This window comes from Hemiscyllium ocellatum, chromosome 28 (assembly GCF_020745735.1).
Source record: "Hemiscyllium ocellatum isolate sHemOce1 chromosome 28, sHemOce1.pat.X.cur, whole genome shotgun sequence".
In the NCBI taxonomy this organism is placed as follows: domain Eukaryota; kingdom Metazoa; phylum Chordata; class Chondrichthyes; order Orectolobiformes; family Hemiscylliidae; genus Hemiscyllium; species Hemiscyllium ocellatum.
The window spans coordinates 14574620-14594469 of NC_083428.1; the positions used below are offsets into that span (position 1 = coordinate 14574620).

At 42.4% G+C, this 19850-nt stretch overlaps 1 protein-coding gene across 3 annotated transcripts in view; it reads right to left on the reverse strand.

Annotated features, from left to right (window-relative positions):
- LOC132829142 (transducin-like enhancer protein 4) overlaps positions 1-19850 on the reverse strand; it is a 165475-nt gene that overhangs the window by 21297 nt on the left and 124328 nt on the right. For all 3 annotated transcript variants that reach the window (XM_060846481.1, XM_060846483.1, XM_060846482.1), the window contains 7 exons: positions 16063-16116; positions 13605-13763; positions 12573-12702; positions 10616-10791; positions 7761-7837; positions 5170-5419; positions 1479-1726 (listed from right to left, as the gene is read on the reverse strand). In XM_060846481.1, coding sequence (XP_060702464.1) covers positions 1479-1726; positions 5170-5419; positions 7761-7837; positions 10616-10791; positions 12573-12702; positions 13605-13763; positions 16063-16116 — 1094 coding nt within the window. The remainder of the gene's footprint in view (positions 1-1478; positions 1727-5169; positions 5420-7760; positions 7838-10615; positions 10792-12572; positions 12703-13604; positions 13764-16062; positions 16117-19850) is intronic.

The following is a 19850-nucleotide window of genomic DNA, read 5'->3' on the forward strand; positions in this document are numbered from 1 at the left end:
TTCCAGATTATTTCAGGCTGATACTTGACTAGATGTTGCCAGAGTTGGAGGATTTGAGCTATGGGGAGAGGCTGAACAGGCTGGGGCTGTTTTGCCAAAAGTATCAGAGGCTGAGGGGTGACCTTATAGAGGTTTATAAAATCATGAGGGGCATGGATAGGGTAAATAGACAAAGTCTTTTTCCAGGGGTTGGGGAGTCCAGAATTAGAGGGCATAAGTTTAGGGTGAAAGGAGAAAGACATAAAAGAGACCTAAGGGGCAACTCTTTCACACAGAGGGTTGTACATGTATGGAATGAGCTGCCAGAGGGAGGGGTGGAGGCTGGTACAATTGCAACGTTTAAGAGGCATTTGGATGGGTATATGAATAGAAAGGGTTTAAGAGGGATATGGGCCGGGTGCTGGCAGGTGGAACTAGATTGGGTTGGGATATCTAGTCGGTATGGATGAGTTGGACTGAAGGGTGTGTTTCCGTGCTGTACATCTCTATGACTCAACAAATAATCTGTGAAATAATTCTCCCAATTTTGTCACTAGCCCCTATACGTTTGTAAGGAAGACTTTGTAGGATCACCAGAGCTGAGTTGTCCATTATCAATGGCAAGTAATGCATTCAGTTTTATTTCTTTTTTGAAATTTTTTTTAGAGGTTTTCTACAACTAGCCATTTCAGAGGGCAATGAACCACTTTGTTGTGGGCTACCTGCAGGCCAGAAAAGGATGGCAGATTTTATTTCCTAAAGTGCCTTAATGAATCAGAAACCTGGAAGGCATAGAATCCCTATGGTGCAGAAAGAGGCCATTTGACCCATCAAGTCTGCAACGACCATCCAAAGAACATCCTACCCAGCCCTGCCCTCTACCTATCATTTAACAGGGCCAATCTATTGAACCTGGATATCTTTGGACTGTGAGAGGAAACTGCAGGACCCACTGGAAACCCACACAGACGTTATGAAAACATGCAAATACCACACAGACAGTCACCTGAGGCTGGAAATGAAGCCATGTCCCTGGGGATGTGAGGCAGAAGTGTTAACCACTGAGCCGCCCAAAAGACCAGACGGGTTTTTACAGCAATTGAGTTTCTTCACCAGATTGAGTCACTAAATTCCAGATTTATTTTTAAATCTAAATTCTGCCACATGAGATGTGAACCCAGGTCCCAAGAGCATTACCTAGGTTACTAGCCCAGTGACAATACCACTACTCCATCACCTCCATATTACCACACAAGTGGACAGAGAACTATGAGAGTCCAGTTAACACAATGTCAAGGCAAAAAAGTGACCAAAGGAATAAGCTTTCTTCTTAAAGTGGAGCATTTGAAGAGACATTTGATGAACCCTCCCTTGGGAAGTATAAAGGATCAATGTGTTAAGTCAACATTCACAACCCCAAGACAAGAAAATCCATTCCAAATCAAATCCTTCTTTCTTCTTTATCTCACCGCCTTAATTAAACCTTCAAACTAACTCACCGAATGAGCGTTTCATTATGCAGATCCCAGACAAAAATACTTCCGTCGCTGCAGCAGGAGAAGCAGACTTTAGCATCAGGGCTAATAGCCAGTGCGTAGCAAGCAGGGGCCGACGAGGTCAATTCAGCTTTTATTCGCGGACTCGGAGCCGCCAGATCCCAGATGGAAATGGTGTTGGCTTCGCCACCCACAATCAGACTTCGGCCATCGGGGAAGAGCTTGCAGGTACGGATATAGTTTTCCCTGTTCTGGAGAAATAGATTACAGTTACACGTTAATCGAGGGCACAACGATACACTCAACTGCTACAAGATACTGGTCATTGATTCTCAAGGATGTGAAGATTTGTGAAGGTTGGATGATGTTTGTTTATAATATCATAATCTGAAACTCTTTAAATGGCTCATTCTTTAAGCTGCGATAAAGCTAACTGCAAATCAATGTTTGTTCTTATTAACACTAAACCTTAGCTGGACTGCTTTGATTGACAAGCTAACTACAGCAGCATTGGTTCATGCAGTTTGACAGAACTCTTCATATTTCTCCATTTTGACATTGTGAAAGCCTGACTGAGTTTCAAAAGCTGTGTTGATCCCAGCAAAAAATCCTGAATTCACAATCGGATAGACAGCTGAGGTGTTTATTAAAGTATTAGCTATTTCATGAGTAGACATTAGCTTGTCTTTATGAGAAATTAACAACTTGAGATCTTATAAAATTTGAATGGGTTTCTCAACCAGACCATTTTCCCCATTGGCCAATGAATTCTTTTTCAAAGTTTATTTTATTTCACCTTATATGGCTCATGGTGGATGCTGGGTGAGTCAGCACAAAAGGCACAAAGGACTGAGTGAGGGACATTGAAGAGACATGGCTGCAAGAGGGGTTAAGGGGGTGTGGGAAGTGAGGGGGTATGTCAGGTGTGAGAAGGCATAACGTCAAATTCAATTGGGACAAAGCACCAGAGACATGAGGCAGGCCTCAAAACCAGCTCACTCAGCACTCATGCTATCCTAGCATCTGCTGCTGGGCTCACCCGGTCCAAGCCAACAGCACATACACCTTCCCTCAAAGCAAGAATTTTGAGCTTTGGGGGTCTTTTAACTGAGGCTGCTCTAGGGATTCAAGGAATCCTCCAAATGAGCAACTCACCTCAGGTGCCCAAATTTACCCCCACGTCCTCCTGTTCGAAATACTCCCAGAAGGGGCAATATTCAAGGATCTGGGGAGCTCGCCCGGTGTTCTGGTCAATATTTCTTCATTAAACCATCACGAATAAAACAGATTATCTGACTATTATCATATTACTGGCTGTGCAGCATTAGAAACATTGAAGACGGGAATGGGAGGAGGCCTCAGAATTCCAGACTATTCGCCATTCAATAGGATCATGGCTGATGGTAGCTACCACATTTCCTACATTATAAAAGTGAACAGTTATAATTGACTGACTCGAATGGCCAAATGGCCTCTTTCCACACTGCAAGGATTCTAAAGTCTGGACTTACACTTGCCCTGCTGCTCATGTGGCCTGTCTAAGTGCACACATTCCTTCACGTTCAACCTGCCAACCAGACTTTGGTCCTTTACCCATTTGTCTAGCTACAATCTCTGTGTCAAAGCTGACTGTGTTGTTGCTTAACTCTGTGCCAGCAGCTCTGCAGAAAAGCGCAAGAGAAACGAACCTTTAGTTTATTATCCAGACCTCCTTCCTCTCCAGCACTGAACAGACTGCAGCACTGATCAAATCCAACGGCACAGCATTAAAATCCAGCTAGCCTTGCTCAAAATGAAACATTTGGGAGGGATCACTTGCCAAAATAGTAAATACCTAAATAAACTGAACTGTGGAGCCAAGATTTGCTACTCTGATACTTAAGTGAGTAACAGACTGGGCTGTCTGCCAGAATTCAATGGCATTTATTAGGTGCTGTAATAGCTCCTGGTAGTTTTTGGGTATAGGTGCAGGGAGCAAAGAGGAATCAGGCATGTTGTAATATCTTGTCATGTTTTATTGCCCTCTTATGTGGAAGCAGTGAGAAGCAAACAACTTGCTCATATCGGTTTTACCTCCAAGTCTTCAAGTGAGTGCCAGAAATTATTGGGCTTGCATGTAAAGCTACTTAACAAGGGTTAAAGCTCCCAGCTTCCCCTCCTTCTGTCCTGAGACGGTCGATGTCTGTTCATGAGGTTTCATTCTGTGGGCTCAAGGGGCTCCCAAGGATTTGCACGGCCAGCCTGGCCTCATGTCAGATTACAAGACTGTTTGGAGACAAGGCTTAGCCCCTCTGGGTTTGAAAATTTAGCTTCTTGCTGCTAAACACACTAAATCATACAGAAGACAGCTCAAACTTCCGCTGCAGGAGCCTGTATTGTACGGGGGCATGTGGCTGGCCTGGATTTAGCATTTACTCCACACCGGGCACTGACTCAAACCTCTGTACAAGCATCAAGTAGAGGATCAGAGTGAATAGAAAACCAGCCCCAAAGGGCTAAATGGCCTACTCCTACTATTAGCTTGTATAAAATATCCTAGACCTTGTCCACATGACTACTCTTCACATGATTCTGCGCAGCTGGTGCTAGATACCAACAGCATTAGTGGGTCATTGCTAAGCCTAAGATTAGTTTCACCGACAACCACACTTTTACTCCACAAAAGGAGGAGTTCCTGGACATTAATAAGGAGTAGGAAGCTTAGATGGCTTTTCTGATCCTGGCATCACTTGGATGAAAAACTGGAGGCGGACTGATATCTGGTGAAAGTGAGTCGTCGCGGGAACACAAAGGATGGAAGATGATAAAAGGATACCTGTCGGATAAGTCTCCGAATTTGTGACGCTGATATCGAGAAGTGCTCAGTGGAACTTTCCAAGAGCAAAGATCCCTGCACACTGAATCAAAACAAAAATAGCAAGCACTGGAGGAACTCGGCAGGTTTGGCAGAGAGAGAGAGAGAGATTTAATGTTGCAAGTCCAAAACAACTCTTCTTTCAAATGCAGAAGTGCCCAAACCTTCTGTTTTTTTATTTCAGGATCTCCAGCATCCTCAGCATTTCAGTCTCAGCCTGAAAATACCCAACTTAACACTGATCTTCACTGCCAATTGTTTGCATTCCTAACCTCACCAAATATACCCGCTCATAATCCTCTCTCGCTTCAGTAAGAGAAGGGAGCACAGGGAAATGCTCCAACCCAAGTCAACTCCTTCATTTAATTACAAACAAAAACAGAAATTGCTGGAGAAGCTCAGCAGTTCTGGCAGCCTAGGTCGTGAGAAAGCAGAGCTAATGTTTCTTCAGAACCTTTGTTTTCTTCCTTACGTTAATTATTGCCCTAAGTTCACAGACGGGCTCATTGTGACAGTGCAGATAAGTGCAATACAAATCAGTTATCACCGCTTAAAATTGAATACAACCTGTTCAAGGTCATAAAAATACTCATATGCAAAGCCAACCCTGGTTTATGTGGAGTTTGCAAGCTGCCATTGAGCAGGAATGCAGTATAAACAAGTTTTGAAAACTCTATTGGGATATCCTGTATAAATAACCTGAATAAACCTGCCTCTGCATGAATAATGTTTATATGCATAAGGACACAGCTATATCCCTGCACTTTTCCTTCGATCCGAGACGGTATGTGACCCTTAGCAAGGTTTAAAAGAGAAAGATAAATAAGGATACTGTTTTACCAGACAATCCAGCTGTGAGACTGGGCTTCTGTTTCCTGGCTGACTGATATCCCACACTTTGACGCAGCCTTTTCCCCCAGTGTACACGTGCTTTGTGAAGTTACTGACGGCCACTGCACACACCACCTCTCCGTGGGGAAGGTTGTTGATCTGTCGTGCGTGCCGCGGGATGCCTGGGCCTGTGAGAGCATCGGTCGGGAAAGCGACAGGCTGCATCTGTCTGTCTGCTCCAACATGGAATGAGTAGGCGCTGTGAACAAGATGGTGAAAAGCAATTAACACTAATGCAATACAACAATGCTCGACACCAGGAAATAGTCATCCAACCCAATGAACCTTCAGACCAAACTAGCCTGCATTTACCCATTTTCATGCCCTCCACCAAACTTCCATAATTCTTTCTTTCTCCAGAAAAAGATCTCATTAATTCTTGTCATGTTGTTGACAGTGAAAGTCAAAACTTTTAAGAAAGTCTAAACAAGACAGTTTGAGTAATAATTGTGGCAAAAGCAGAGTATTGACTCATCGCTATAAAACCTAAGTTGAGAGCCATCTGGAGAATTGCGCTCAGACTAGGTACCACAGCCTTGGTGTTCAAAACTGGAGTAACAGAACGTCACAAGGAGATAAGAGGCATGGGGAGATTACACAATGCTATACGTCCAGAACTTAGATCAATAAGGGCTGGGTTGATAAAACTATCAGTTATAGGTGCGACAGTAGGCCATTTGGCCCATCAAGTTCTCTTCTGACATTTAATGAGATTATGGCTGATCTGAAAACCCTCAATTCCACTTTCCTGTCCATTTCCCATAATCCTCTATTCCAATATGGACTAAAAACCTGTCTAAGCTTTGTTATCTCAATGACTTTATCTCCCAACAGCCCTCTGTGGTAAATAACTCCACAGATTCATTACCACCAGAGAGAAGAAATTCCTCTTCAGCTCTCTTAAATGGGTGAGCACTTATTCTGAGATTATGTGGAGGACAGGTAGAGACTAATGATGTTTGCTGTTTGCGGGGGCAGCCCTGTTTAGAAGTTGGAGCCAGGTGTTACAAGAGTAAAGTTCAGGAACACGCCTACATGCAAAAGGGTGGGAGCGTTTGGCACAGTTTTCCACAAACAGCAACTGATTCAACACCAATCGTTGCTTACAGTCAAAGGACGATAGATTACTCCATTAAGAAGTGGGGGCAATAGGTCAGTTGTAACTTGTTCTGTTACAGATGAACCATGAACTCAGGGATCAAAAGATTAGGGAAATGGGTAGAAGAGTGGAAAGTTTATGAGGCATGAGCAGGCTTGACAGGCTGTATGGCCTTCTCCTGTTCATTGTTCATCTCATCAAAATGGTGGAATAGGCTTGAGGAGTTAAATATTCTCTTCCTGGCCACATTTCACAGTAATTACCCTTCTACAATTCATGCAAAATTGGTTAAGCTGCAATTTCACCCTCCCAGTTAAACGTTTAGAAGACTGAGGTCATCGGCCGAGAAAATTAATCAATAATGTCAATGAGGATTGAGACCCATTACTGACCCTGCTTCCTTATTCACACAAAGAAGGCACCTCAAGAATCTTTGGCTATTACCTTTGGCTCTCCGTAAAAACCACTGCAACTGATTGCATTTCTCTCCCTTGGGTCACAGTTGAATCAGAATGCTCGAAATGTTGCTGTTCTACTAAAAGCTTGGCATGAACCTGCAACCACAAAATCACTCAATCTCCATTATCCTCCACCAATGCCCTAAGCCATCTGCTGCCAAAACTATTGTTGTTAACCCTAACCCTAACCATTACTTCCAAACCAGTCAATCATGTGCTGACCTCCATCCTCCACTGTGAGCTATAGCTCAGCTGTAATCTTGTTTCACTGGCTGAATCCTATCCTGCAATGTCATGCTCTTCAAACATTTCTGATAAACTCCACGTCAGCACTCCTGAACCTCTGACTCTCCGACACTTGGCTCTCAATCCTCAACGCTGCCGACTTAAAATTCTCTTTCCTCGTATTTCTTGTCCTTCTCCAATAGCATCCCTTCACCCCCATTGCCAATTCTGGCATCTTCACAGTAACAAAATTTGCTTGTAATATTGTACCATTTTGAAACAGCAATTTGCATAATGTTCATTTGTGACTGCCCTACACAATATAAAATATCAGTAGATGAACCAGCAGCAGAAACAGTGTAATTGTGGGAATAAACAGCCATTGTTACATTCTGACCTCTGTCTCACTGTTTCTAACTCCCATTAGAGCAAGAACTTTACCAGGCATGACTTCCAAGGCACATCTGTGAAACCATCTAGCTACATGCTGTCCAGACTTCAGGCTCTTAAACTGGTTCTTCTCAAAGTCCCCTTGACTGTGGCAAGGGCATAAAGCAATACACAGTCAAAATGGGCTGATAGAGTTGCAATACTGGTGGAACAGATTCAAGGAATTCAATGATTCATACACTTATCTATCATTGTATGCAAAGCAAGCCCACCCTTCAGTCACAGCTCCTGAATGATACAAAGCCACATGTCAGTGAAAAAGCAAACAATCTCCGGCTGGATTCCACTCTCATTCTCACGGTACTTACGGTTTTCCTGCAGTCGCTGCGGACAGGCTCCCGGGGAGGCCAGCACCTCGTTTGTGAGAGTGAGGCTCAAATCCAGCCTACACACATCAAAAAAAAAGACGCCAGTGTTAAGCCAAGAGAGAACAGGATGCTTTAAATTAGAAAACAGAAGCCAGCTTATTCCTGCTTTTAAAAGTAAAACGGCTGAAATGTTTCACTGAAATAAACACTTATTGTACTTCTGGTTTGCGTGCGAGCCATAATCTCAGGAGTGGTTGACTAATAATTATTTCTTTCTCCATTACATATCAATACTGATTATTTACACGCAAAATATCATTTGGTGTTAACTTTCTCTTCCCCCTTCTAGTGGCCTCTCGGTAGCTTTTTATCTTGTATTTAAGCTTATCCAATTCTCATTCTCATTTTCATTACCCAACATGCAACAGATTGTGTCTCCTTTCCTTGTACTTGCTGACTAAAATTGGCTCCCAACAGCTTTATTTGAAAACTCTGATCCTGGCTTACAAATCCATCAACTCGCCCCATCACTGTAACCTTTTCCAATCCTACATTCCCTCAGTGATTTCTAAGCCCCTTTGTTTCTGGCCTCTTCCGATTTTAACTGCTCCTCCAGTGCCTTTAGATCCCAAGCTCTGGAAATCCAAATCCCTCTGCTCCCCAAAATTTCTCCACTCCACTCTCTCCTTGAAACCTCTCACTTTGTCCAAGGTTATTATTCCCCATCCTCATATCTCAGACAGTCAGAGTCATATGGCATGGAAACAGACCCTTCGGTCAATGCAGTCCATGCTGACCACGTTCCCAAACTAGTCTCATCTGCCTGTGCTTGGCCCATACCCCTCTAAACTGTCCCTATTCATGAACTTAGCCAAATGTCTTTTAAACATTGTAACCATACCCGCATCCGCAATTTCATTTGGAAATTCATTCTATGCACGATCCACTGTGTAAACAAATTGCCCCTGTGTCTTTTTAAATCTTTATCTTCTCACCTTAAAGACCCCTAGTCTTGAAATACCCCAGCCTTGGGAAAAGACACCTGTCATTCACCTTATCTATAACCCTCATGAGTTATTTATTCCTTTATAAGGTCAACCCTTTAACCTCCTGCACTAGAGTAAACAATGTCCCAGCCTATTTTTACAACTCGAACCCTCCATTCCTGGCAACATCCTGGTAAATCTTTTCTGAACCCTCTCCAATTTAATAATATCCTTCCTAACAACAAGGTGGTCAGAACACCAAGGTCCTGTACAATCTGAACATAACGTCCCAACTCCTACATTCAAAGACATAGACAGAAATTGCTGAAAAAGCTCAGCAGGTCTGGCAGCACCTGTGGAGAGAATTCAGGGTTAATGCTTCAGGTCCAGTGACCCTTCCCGACCCAACATGTTAACTCTGATTTCTCTTCACAGATGCTGGCAGACCTGATGAGCTTCTTCAGCAGTTTCTAATTTTGTCTCTGATTTACAGTACCTGCAGTTCTTTCAGTTCCTGCACTTAAAGGTCTGAAGAAGTTCCTTACATGGCTCCATGTTAAATTTGGATTGCTAATAACTCTCGTGAAGTGACCTGAGAGGTTTTATGATGCCAAAGATGCTAGCTAATTGTGGATTGAGTCCTCATTTACCAATAGAACAACTGTCCTAAAATTTGCTCATGTCACTTAAACCATTAAAAACACACAACTGCTCACAGGTTAGTGTGACTCAATTGCTTTTGAGTACATAGTTCAGTTGAAGCCATAGCTATTAAATACTGGGGGGCAATTTCAAAACCATCTGTGTCTGAACATGAAAACAAGATTGTATTAATTATCAGGGTCTGCAAATCAACACGTAATGTCAACGCCATGTCCATGCATTTTGATCCATGTTCAAAAGGAAATGAAACATATACTGAGTTCTCCTGCATTGAGGAAGCTTCCTAGCAGTTTAAACACACCACTTAGGAAACCATTTCAGGTACAGATATAGAAGATTGAACACAATTATGACAAAGGAGTAATCAATTTCAACACATCAAAAATGCTAATCAAAATCTTTCCTGTCCTTCAGTGTCATTGGTCCTAGGTGATGGAAGGCCTATAGAATAAAACCACTTTAAATATGAACTTCATGAGCAATCTAACTCCAGGAGCTTCAGTAAGGCAGGAGGAGGCAAAGATCCCTTTAAAACAGGAAGAGCCAAGCGTTTTAATGTTTGTCAGCCATAAAATGAGGATGTCAGCAAACCTCAAGAGGTAATGAAGGCTATTTAAAGACAAGCCCCCATTAATTTGCATTCCTCAATGTCTGCTAAGACAAATAGATCTTGAGTTTTCAAATTTCAGGTTGAAATTCATTGATCAATGAGGCAAAGGCCTGCATTAAATCTCCGTGTCCACATATTCCAAAGATATGCCAATGAACAAGTAGTAAAAGCAACATTAGGATCAGCCCTAGTCGCAGGTCTTGAACAGGACGGTTCTGGGGATATCTGACATGGACACTGATGCACAAAGTGGGGAGTTAAAATGCCAAGCGAAAATATTCTTTGCTCAACAGACACAAAGTCCCAGAGTAAAAAATGAGGTCTGCAGATGCTGGAGATCACAGCTGCAAATGTGTTGCTGGTCAAAGCACAGCAGGCCAGGTAGCATCCTGAGATGCTACCTGGCCTGCTGTGCTTTGACCAGCAACACATTTGCAGCAGACACAAAGTCCCACACCAGGAAGAAAATGGGCGAACCCTCCGAGGGATATTAACCTCCCTTTCTTCTAGTAGCATTGGTAACACACAATGCATTTCAAGGATGTGAACTTTGCTTTTTAAGAACAGTCTGAGAATATAATATGAGCACAGCTTACCACAGAGGAGCGTCCAAACGTGGAGGCCGAGGCTCCACCATTGAGTTGAGGGGAAGCGAAGTGTAAACCTGCGTATGCATTGGCACCAGCAATCCCCCCATTGACTGCAGTGTGGACCATTCCAAATGGAACAGGGAAAGCACCCTGTACAGACAGGGGTGTTTTTAACCCCAACGCTAAAGGAAAGAAAAGTGCAAAATTGAGGTTTTATACTGTTACTTCACACAAGCACAAAACATGAACCAAATGTCATTCCTTCACTATTATTGGATCAAAGTGCTGGACCCCCCTTTCACAGAAGCACTGCAAATGTCTCTACACCCAATGGACCATTGCAGTTCAAGAAAACTACTTGCCATTGTCTCTTCAATGGCAATAAGGGACGGGCAGTAAATGCTGGTCCTTCAGCGAGTCTCTGATTTGTTTCAGAACATTAATAACTCAAAAAGCAAATCACAAGAATGTGGTATTATAGGTTGATTAAAACAAAAACAATAATCTATTCTCTACAAATCTAATTCAGTTTAAATGGTTAACCTTCAAGAACACATGAAGTGAGAGCAGGAGCAGGGTCATATGATCACACTGAGCCTGCTTTACCTGCCATCAATATCAACCTGGCTGCTCTTCACTTTGTAACCTGATTCCCCCCACCCACATGAGAGTCATTAGAGAGCTGTTTGTAAAAACGCAGTTTAACCCACCCACCATGAGAATTACACAGTAGGAGGAAGTGACTCCACAAGGTGAGAATAATATTTACAACAAAGTTGATGTTTCCAAACAGCAGAAGAATGAGATTAATTAGGAATCTCTTACAAAAGCCAGCACCGGTATAACCGGCTGAATAGTTCTATTATGCAGCCTTTACAAGTATCTGGTTCAAGGGGACTCAGTGAACCTGAGGGGGGAAGAACTCTCTTTTTGTAAATGGGTCCAATGGAAAGCTTTGCAAAACCACCATGTCGGGTGATTCAGATTCGCTTCACTTGGCTCCCAATTCTCACCTGGTGGAAACATGACTGATAAGGCAAACGGGGTAATGGGTTTCCAAAAGGGACCAACAACAATGGCTCCTCTACATTGCCAATGGGCATAAACCACCCAAGAGACAAACTGGCTGCCTATAGCAACAGTCCCTTTAAGATGTCCAGAGATGTGAAAGGAGACCTTGCAGTTCACCAAACAAGTCTTGTGCAGCAAAGGAATGTTAGAGGGAACACAGAACATGGGCGATGGTGTGTTACTGAGTGACTGGGTTTTACCTTTTCCTGATCTGGTAACACTTCTATTATCCCTGGTACCATAAGGCATGGACAATGTAGTGTGAGAAGATCCAAGAAATATGTTTTATAGCTGGCTCTTACGTGCAATTATTGCACTCTCAGCCTGGGCCCATATTAAATTATTCAGTGACATGACATGCTTCAAGGCATCAGAGTTAGAAAGTGTGGTGCTGGAAAAGCACAGCTGGTCACGCAACATCCAAGGAACAGGACATCGATGTTTCCAACATTCCTGATGAAGAGTTTATGCCCGGAACGTCGACTCTCCTGCTCCTCGGATGCTGCCGACTGTGCTTTTCCAGCGCCACACTCTTCGACTCTGATCTCCAGCATCTGCAGTCCTCACTTTCTTCAAGGGATCAAAGTTAAGATGGAGTCTGACACCCTTATGCCCTTTGGTCACATGCTATGGTACAATGATAATATCATGAGCATGTCTTTTAAAGGTACCCTGACACTGACTATGAGACTTAACGCAATATTGACAGGTGCTGGAGGTCTAGATGGATGCAGCCTGACCTCCAACTCTGACAGCAGTTACAAGGAACACAGGGCTTTTCAAATGCAACTGGAAGCGCTTAAATTGCACACCTTTAATTCAAAGAAAGGCCTTTGTAGCTACAGACCTTTTATTGAAAATCTAACATCTTCAGCAAATAACAAAGAGTTACCTAAAGGATCAGCCCCAGTTTTGCTCGAAGCTGAGCAGAGTTGTGATGTCCCACTCGTGCCTGGAGTTGCAGAATCCCCCCGCGATGATGGTATATTCGACTTCAGACTAGGTGTGCTGGATTTCTCATTCTGGAAACAGGAACACAAATAGCAGCTTAGGATGGCTTATAAACTGAACCCAGGATCTATTTCACATCAATCATGACAAAAACACATTACAAAGTGCTTCACATCAAGGCTTTTTCTCATAGGCTTCTTTTTAGCTACACACAGTGGGGAAGGAGCGATGCATTCTGCTCCCGGTGCTGTTGCCGTTAAGACTCAGCGATCAGAGAACGATGGGTTAATGAAACAAAGAATTGCACATGCTGGAGACCTGAAACAAAAACAGAATGTATTGGAGAAGCTCAGTAGGACTGGCTGCATCTGCAGGAAGAAACTAGAGTCAATATTTTGAGTCCAGTGACTCTTTAGCAGAACCATGACTCGAAGTATTCAGTCTGCTTTCATCCCACAGATGCAGCCAGACCTGCTGGGTTTCTCTAGAGAATGAGGAGATATGGATTCAAGCAATAAAGAGTGAGAGAGTATGGACAGGAGGTTGCGGTGAAGAGCAGAGGGGGGAAAAGGGAGCAATGAAGAGCAAAAGAAAGAGAGCGCGGTAGATAGAGAGAGAAATTGATTGATACAGAGAGATAGAGAGAGAGAAGAGAGACAGAGAAAGCAATAAATAGAGAGAAAGTGATAGAGAGAGAAAGACAGACATAGAGAGATAGAGATAGAGATAGAGAGACAGCCATATAAATAGATAAATAGAGAAATGAAAGAGATAAATAGAGATAGATAGATAAGTAGAGAGATAAATAGAGAGCGAGAAAGAGACAGAGACAGAATCAGAGAGCATCATGACTTATTTGAGCTTACACCGCCAACTGAATCGCACTTCAGATGAAACTTTAACCAATCAAATTCAGCCACGCTGGACATGTGAGCAAATGAAGAGAATTAAGAAAAAGGGAAGAAGTGCTTACCACAGCCGGGTCTTTACTCTTTAGTGGTGGTGGAGGAGTGCTACTAGTGGAAACTAAAGAGCTGGGACTATTCACTTGGTTCTTCCTCCTCACATGCAGTTTGTCTAATCCATTCTCATGTGTTGCTTGAGAAGGACTGCTGTGAGGTGATGAAGGTTCCTAAAAAAGGCAACACTGCATTGTTAATCGACAGCAGGAGACAAGGACATCTGATGTGAAAACAAATACTTGCAACCTTCAGTCTGGACAGATTGGGATGACCTGAATTGAGTCACTGGACAGAGTACTACAATGGACAACAATGCATGTTAACTTTGAGAGGAGGGCACAACAGTGTGAAAGGGGAAGGAAGGAGGGACAGACATAGATAGAGACAGTGACTCTTAATGAAAAGTTTCTGTTTAACAATCCTGGACAAGGAGGGATGCAGCTGTACTGTAGACACTTGAAATGCAAATTGTCTCTCGTCATCAATCCATATCATTGTTTGGAGAGGTAAAGGAATAGAGAGAACCACATCCCACCATTAGGTAGCGTCTTCTACCAAAGAAGGCCGGTACAGGAAAATAGAGAGCTATCTCATTTCTGATGACAAAATAACCGAGACTTCCCAGGATTCATAGGAGTGTGTGTCAGGGTCATGGTGCAGAGCTGCTGTTTAGGAACAAAAGGGCAAGGAAAGAGGAAGAATGTGTGGAACTGAAATTGATTGAATTGACAATAAGTCAGGAGAATAGGATTGGAGTATAGCAGATCAGGGTGCAGCATTTGGAACAGACCAGGTCTGGTTTTGAATGACAAGTGGGGCTGCCTGCACGATTGTGACGTTGCTCAGAATTGCACTGGAAAGGGATGCAATTGGTTGCACAACAGAAGTAGACAGCGTCACTACAGTTCAAATTGACATTAGGCTTTTAATAAACACATTTCCTAAAGGCATGAGATAACTTGGGTTTGAGGAGTTTTGATTTTAGTGAAAGCATCAAAGCTTTCTCATTTATTCGATAAATCATACTTTACCCTGTGCTGTTAGTTGGACAAAGTCAGAAGTCACACCACACCAGGTTATGGTCCAACAGGTTTATTTAAAATCACTAACTCTCAGAGCGTTGCTCCTTCATCAGGTGACACTGCTCATCAGCGCTCCAAAAACTTGTGATTTTAAATAAACCTGTTGGACTATAACCCGGTGTCGTGTGACTTCTGACTTTGTCCACCCCAGTCCACACCGGCACCTCCACATTGAGTCATAGAGTCACAGCATGGAAACAGACCCTTTGGTCCAACCCGTCCATGCCGACCAGATATCCCAACCCAATCTAGTCCCATTTTCCCGCACTTGGGAAATCCCTCCAAACCCTTCCTATTCACATACCCATGCAGATTTAAATGCTGCAATTGTACCAGCCTCCAACACTTCTTCTGTCAGCTCATCCCATACACACACCACCATGAAAAGTTGCCCCTTAGGTCTCTTTTATATCTTTCCCCTCTCACCTTAAACCTTTGCCCTCTAGTTCTGGATTCTCCCACACCAGGGAAAAGACTTTGTCTATTTATACTATCCATGCCCCTCATGATTTTGTAAACCTCTATAAGGTTATCCCTTAGCCTCCAATGCTCTAAGGAAGACAGCCCCAACCTGTTCAGCCTCTCCCTGTAGCTCAAATCCTCCAATGCTGGCAACATCCTTATAAATCTTTTCTGAACCCTTTCAAGTTTCACAACATCCTTCGATAGGAAGGAGACCAGAATTACACACAATATTCCAAAAGCGGCATAACTAACTTCCTGTACAGCCGCAACATGACTTCCCAACTCCTATACTCAATACTCTGACCCATAAAGGAAGGCATACCAAACACCTTCTTCACTATCCTATCTACCTGAGATTCTGTTTTCAAAGAACTATGAACCTACACTCCAAGGTCTCTTTGTTCAGCAACACTCCCTAGCACCTTACCATTAAGTGTATAAGTCCTGCTAAGATTTGCTTTTCCAAAATACAGCACCTCGCATTTATCTAAATTAAACTCCAGCTGCCACTCCTCAGCCCATTGGCCCATCTGATCAAGACCCCATTGTAATCTGAGGTAATCTTCGCTGTCCACAACACCTCCAATTTTGGTGTCATCTGCAAACTTTCTAACTATAACTCCTATGTTCACATCCAAATCATTTGTATATATAGTAAGAGACTGAAAGGGAAAAATGCAGTCAAAATTAATCAGAGAAAGTATTTTTAATGATTTGAAATTGTTCATATTGGTAGATTTGCTTCATTGCTCATAGTTGGTCTAATTTGTTGCCATTTTATGAATACCCAAGTTGAACAAAGTGCAATTCCAGAACATAAGCATTTTCATATTATACAAAAGCATCAAAAAAGGAAAGCAAAATGGATTGCCATAAAGCTCTTAAAATGTGAAAACCCTGGTCTTGCAAACATTTAACTGACCTCGTTAGAAACATCAACCACAAGATTATCATCACTCTTGTCTTCATCACTGTCCTGTTAACAAGAGGGAAAGAAAAACATTACAACTCTTTTACTGGAGGTACTTGGTTGATGTTCTTGTTATTTCTATCCTGTAGCGATCAATTAAATGTCAATACATTGTCCAATACAAGACAGATCAATAAGTGACCTCAGTCATCACCAACAATTAGTGTAATGGTTGCATTTAAGTCAAGTACAAATGTGATGTTATCCATTAGGGCAGAAGAATAAAAGACAACCTATCTAACTGGAGATCAATCTCAAAATGCTTCAGTGCAGAGGGATCTGGGTGTCCTTGTGCATGAATTGACAAAAGCTCATATGCAGGTACAGCAGGTAATATGGGCAAGTGGAATTTTAGCATTTATTGTTAAAGGAAAGTAGTATAAAAAATTAGGAAGGGTTGCTGCAATGGGAAAAGGTATTGGTGAGGCCATAACGGAGCACCCGTGTACAATTTTGGTTCTATTACTCAAGGAAGCATGCAATGACATCCGATGCAGTTCGGAGAACATTCATGAGATTAATTCCAGAAATGAAGAGGTTGTTTAATGAAGACAGATTGAGCAGTTTAAACCTATAACTGCTAGACTTCAGAAGAATGAGATTGAGCTAATGTACATATGATGCTAAAGGGGATTGATAAAGTAGATGCAGAGCAGGTGTTTCTCCTTGTGCAGCAAGCTAAAACAAGAGATCATTATTTCAGCTGGGAAGCTGGAGCAGCTTTAAGACAGAGATGAGGAGGAATCACTCCTCTCAGAAGGATTGTGAAGCTGTGGAATTCACTCTTCTGGAGTGCAGAAAATGCTGGGTCACTTAAATTTAGAGAGGAGAGAGAAAGATTTATAATTAGTAACAGGTTAACGGGTCATCTGAAGCAGGTAGGAAAATGGAGTTGAGGCCCAGATAATATGAATATTGATTCTATGAAATGTAAAAGCAAATTCAATGTGCTGAATTGCCTACTTGTACTCCTAGTTCCTATGTTGTTAAGTAGAACATTAAGGTCTTCAGTTGAAGCCCTGACATGAGTTCCTTCTGTATCTGATCAAAGGAAGAGCGTACACTGCAAGAAACATAGGAACAAAGAGGAGGCCATTCATCCACTGAATCAACTCCACCATTTAATATAATATTGGCAGCTCAGAAACTTCATTACCTTTTACCCCTGCAACTCCCACATCCCTTCACACTACTGATTATCAAAACTTAACAACTTCAACTTGAACATACTCAGAAACACTGCTTCCACAGCCCTCGAAGGTAGACAATTCCAACGGTTTCCTCCGAGTAAAGAAGGAATTGCTTCATATCTCAGTTCTAAAAGGCATCTCCTTTATTTTTAAACTGTCTCCCCTGGTTCTAGACTCCCCACTTTGGTCATCGAGTTATTCAAGCTTTAGAACTCACACCCAGCAAGTACAAGGTTTGCACTGAGCTGTGATAATCCCTGAGGCTCACTGAACACAAGCTTCACTTAGCAAGTCTGTCCACTTAGATTCAATGATTCATAGAGATGTACAGAATGGAAACAGATCTTTCAGTCCAACTTAGCCATGCCGACCAGATATCCCAACCCAATCTAGTCCCCCCTGCCAGCACCCAGCCCATACCTCTCCAAACCCTTCCTACTCATATACCCAGTCAGATGCCTTTTAAATGCTGCAATTGTACCAGCCTCCACCACGTCCCCTGGCTGCATATTCCATACACATACCACCCTCTGCATGAAAACATTGCCCCTTAGGTTTCTTTCATATATTTCCCCTCTCACCAAGAGCATTTGATATGTGAAAATATTTCATAAGGCAAAAGAAACCATTCACTCAAGACTATCATGTGAATTTACACTGTATGAAATGTAGACGCTAATGTTGAGTGTAGTATTGTGATCATGTACGGAATAACATTTATAAAAAGCTGACCGTTAGAAAAGGAAAGGGAGAGAATAAACACTTATTAATTAAGTGCGGACGTCCCTATTATTCGGACAGAAGTCATTAGATTAGATTAGATTACTTACAGTGTGGAAACAGGCCCTTCGGCCCAACAAGTCCACACCGACCCGCCGAAGCGCAACCCACCCATACCTTACATTTGCCCCTTATCTAACACTACGGGCAATTTAGCATGGCCAATTCACCTGACCCGCACATCTTTGGACTGTGGGAGGGAACCGGAGCACCCGGAGGAAACCCACGCAGACACGGGGAGAATGTGCAAACTCCACACAGTCAGTCACCTGAGTCATCATCATTGCAATCTCAAAGGTGAAAATAAAACAACTTTTTAAAAATTTCTAGTCTATTAGTTGTGTTGCTGAGATACCTCATCAGCTGTAAATGGTTTTGAAATATCCAGTGGCTGCGTGTGAAGGGCTTAATATAAAATAAAAGTCTTCCTTTCCAGTTCTCAACTTTCCTTTATCCAAGTCACAGAAAACCACTCCCTGTAGCTCCAGTGCTCATTTAGTCTTCCTCGCACACCGACCACACACAAAGCTTCTTTGAGTGATCCGGCCAATATTGAGCCAGACTGTAGACAACTTGATCCTTGTTTTTTCATTCTCGCTCCACAGTCACTTCAGGTCGGAGTGCCTGAACTCGGTTCTCTCTGCTCTCTGTTGTAACGCAGCAGGCTGGGCTGCATTCAAGGACAATTTCTTGAGGACCAAGGGGCACAAAACCACATTTGTGTTTTTCCTTTTTAAATTTAAAGATAGAGGTCGGGAGGGGTTGTCTTAATTATTGTGGCTGAACTGCAAAACATACAATAAAATCTACACACACTTGAATATCAAAGGAATATTCAAGAATAGAACAGAATAGGAATAGAATTAGAATTAGAACAGAAAATTAAAAATGGTGACACAAAATCCAATAACAGATTTGCCACTTTAACTCAATGCTGCAGTGAAGTATTCTGCAAATAAAGATGCATGGATAATGACAAAGATCAGGTAGTTTAATCATGATGAAAGTAATATCCATGGCTGGACTGACTGCAGAAGTTACTAAGGGGAGACTGGAATACATGTGTACAAAAAAAGTGAAGGATTTGTGAAAGCAATTGGTAAGAAAATATTTCCAGTCAATTTGTAATGAGGGTTCCAATTCAGGATTAGCAATATCAAAGTGGTGAGGATTTGATAAACAGGAAAGGCCAGGTAAAAAGACGTCTAAATGGCTTCTTGAGAAATGGCTCTTTTCAAAACAAAACTCAATCCATCAGTAACTATCGCTGTTGGGAAGAAATGGAGCAAACACTTCATGACAGCAGAAATAGAAAATGTGATTGGAACAGAGTTGTAATGATGCCTCCTATGGTCTCACTTGATATTCTGGAGTGAGACTGACAAAACAGGCAACCTATAACCGTTTTGCATTTACATAGCACCTTTGAAACAGAAGCTGTCTTCCCAAAATGAAACAAAGTATTGAGGATCCTGGAGATCAGAGACGAAAACAAAAATTAGTGGCGAAACTCAGCAAGTCTGGCAGCATCTGTGTGGAGAAAGCAGAACTGATGTTTTGAATCCAGTGATTTTTTTTTGTCAGTTCTGTTTTCTCCCCACAGATGCTGCTAGACCTGCTGAGTTTCACCAGTCATTTCTGTTTAAATCTTGCTAAGATGCTTTATAGGAGCAGAAATTTGACAGCAAACAACAAAAGATCAGGACAGGAGTACACTCTTGGTCAAAGAGATAAGTAAGTGTCAAAGGAGGAGAGGGATAGAGTGATAGC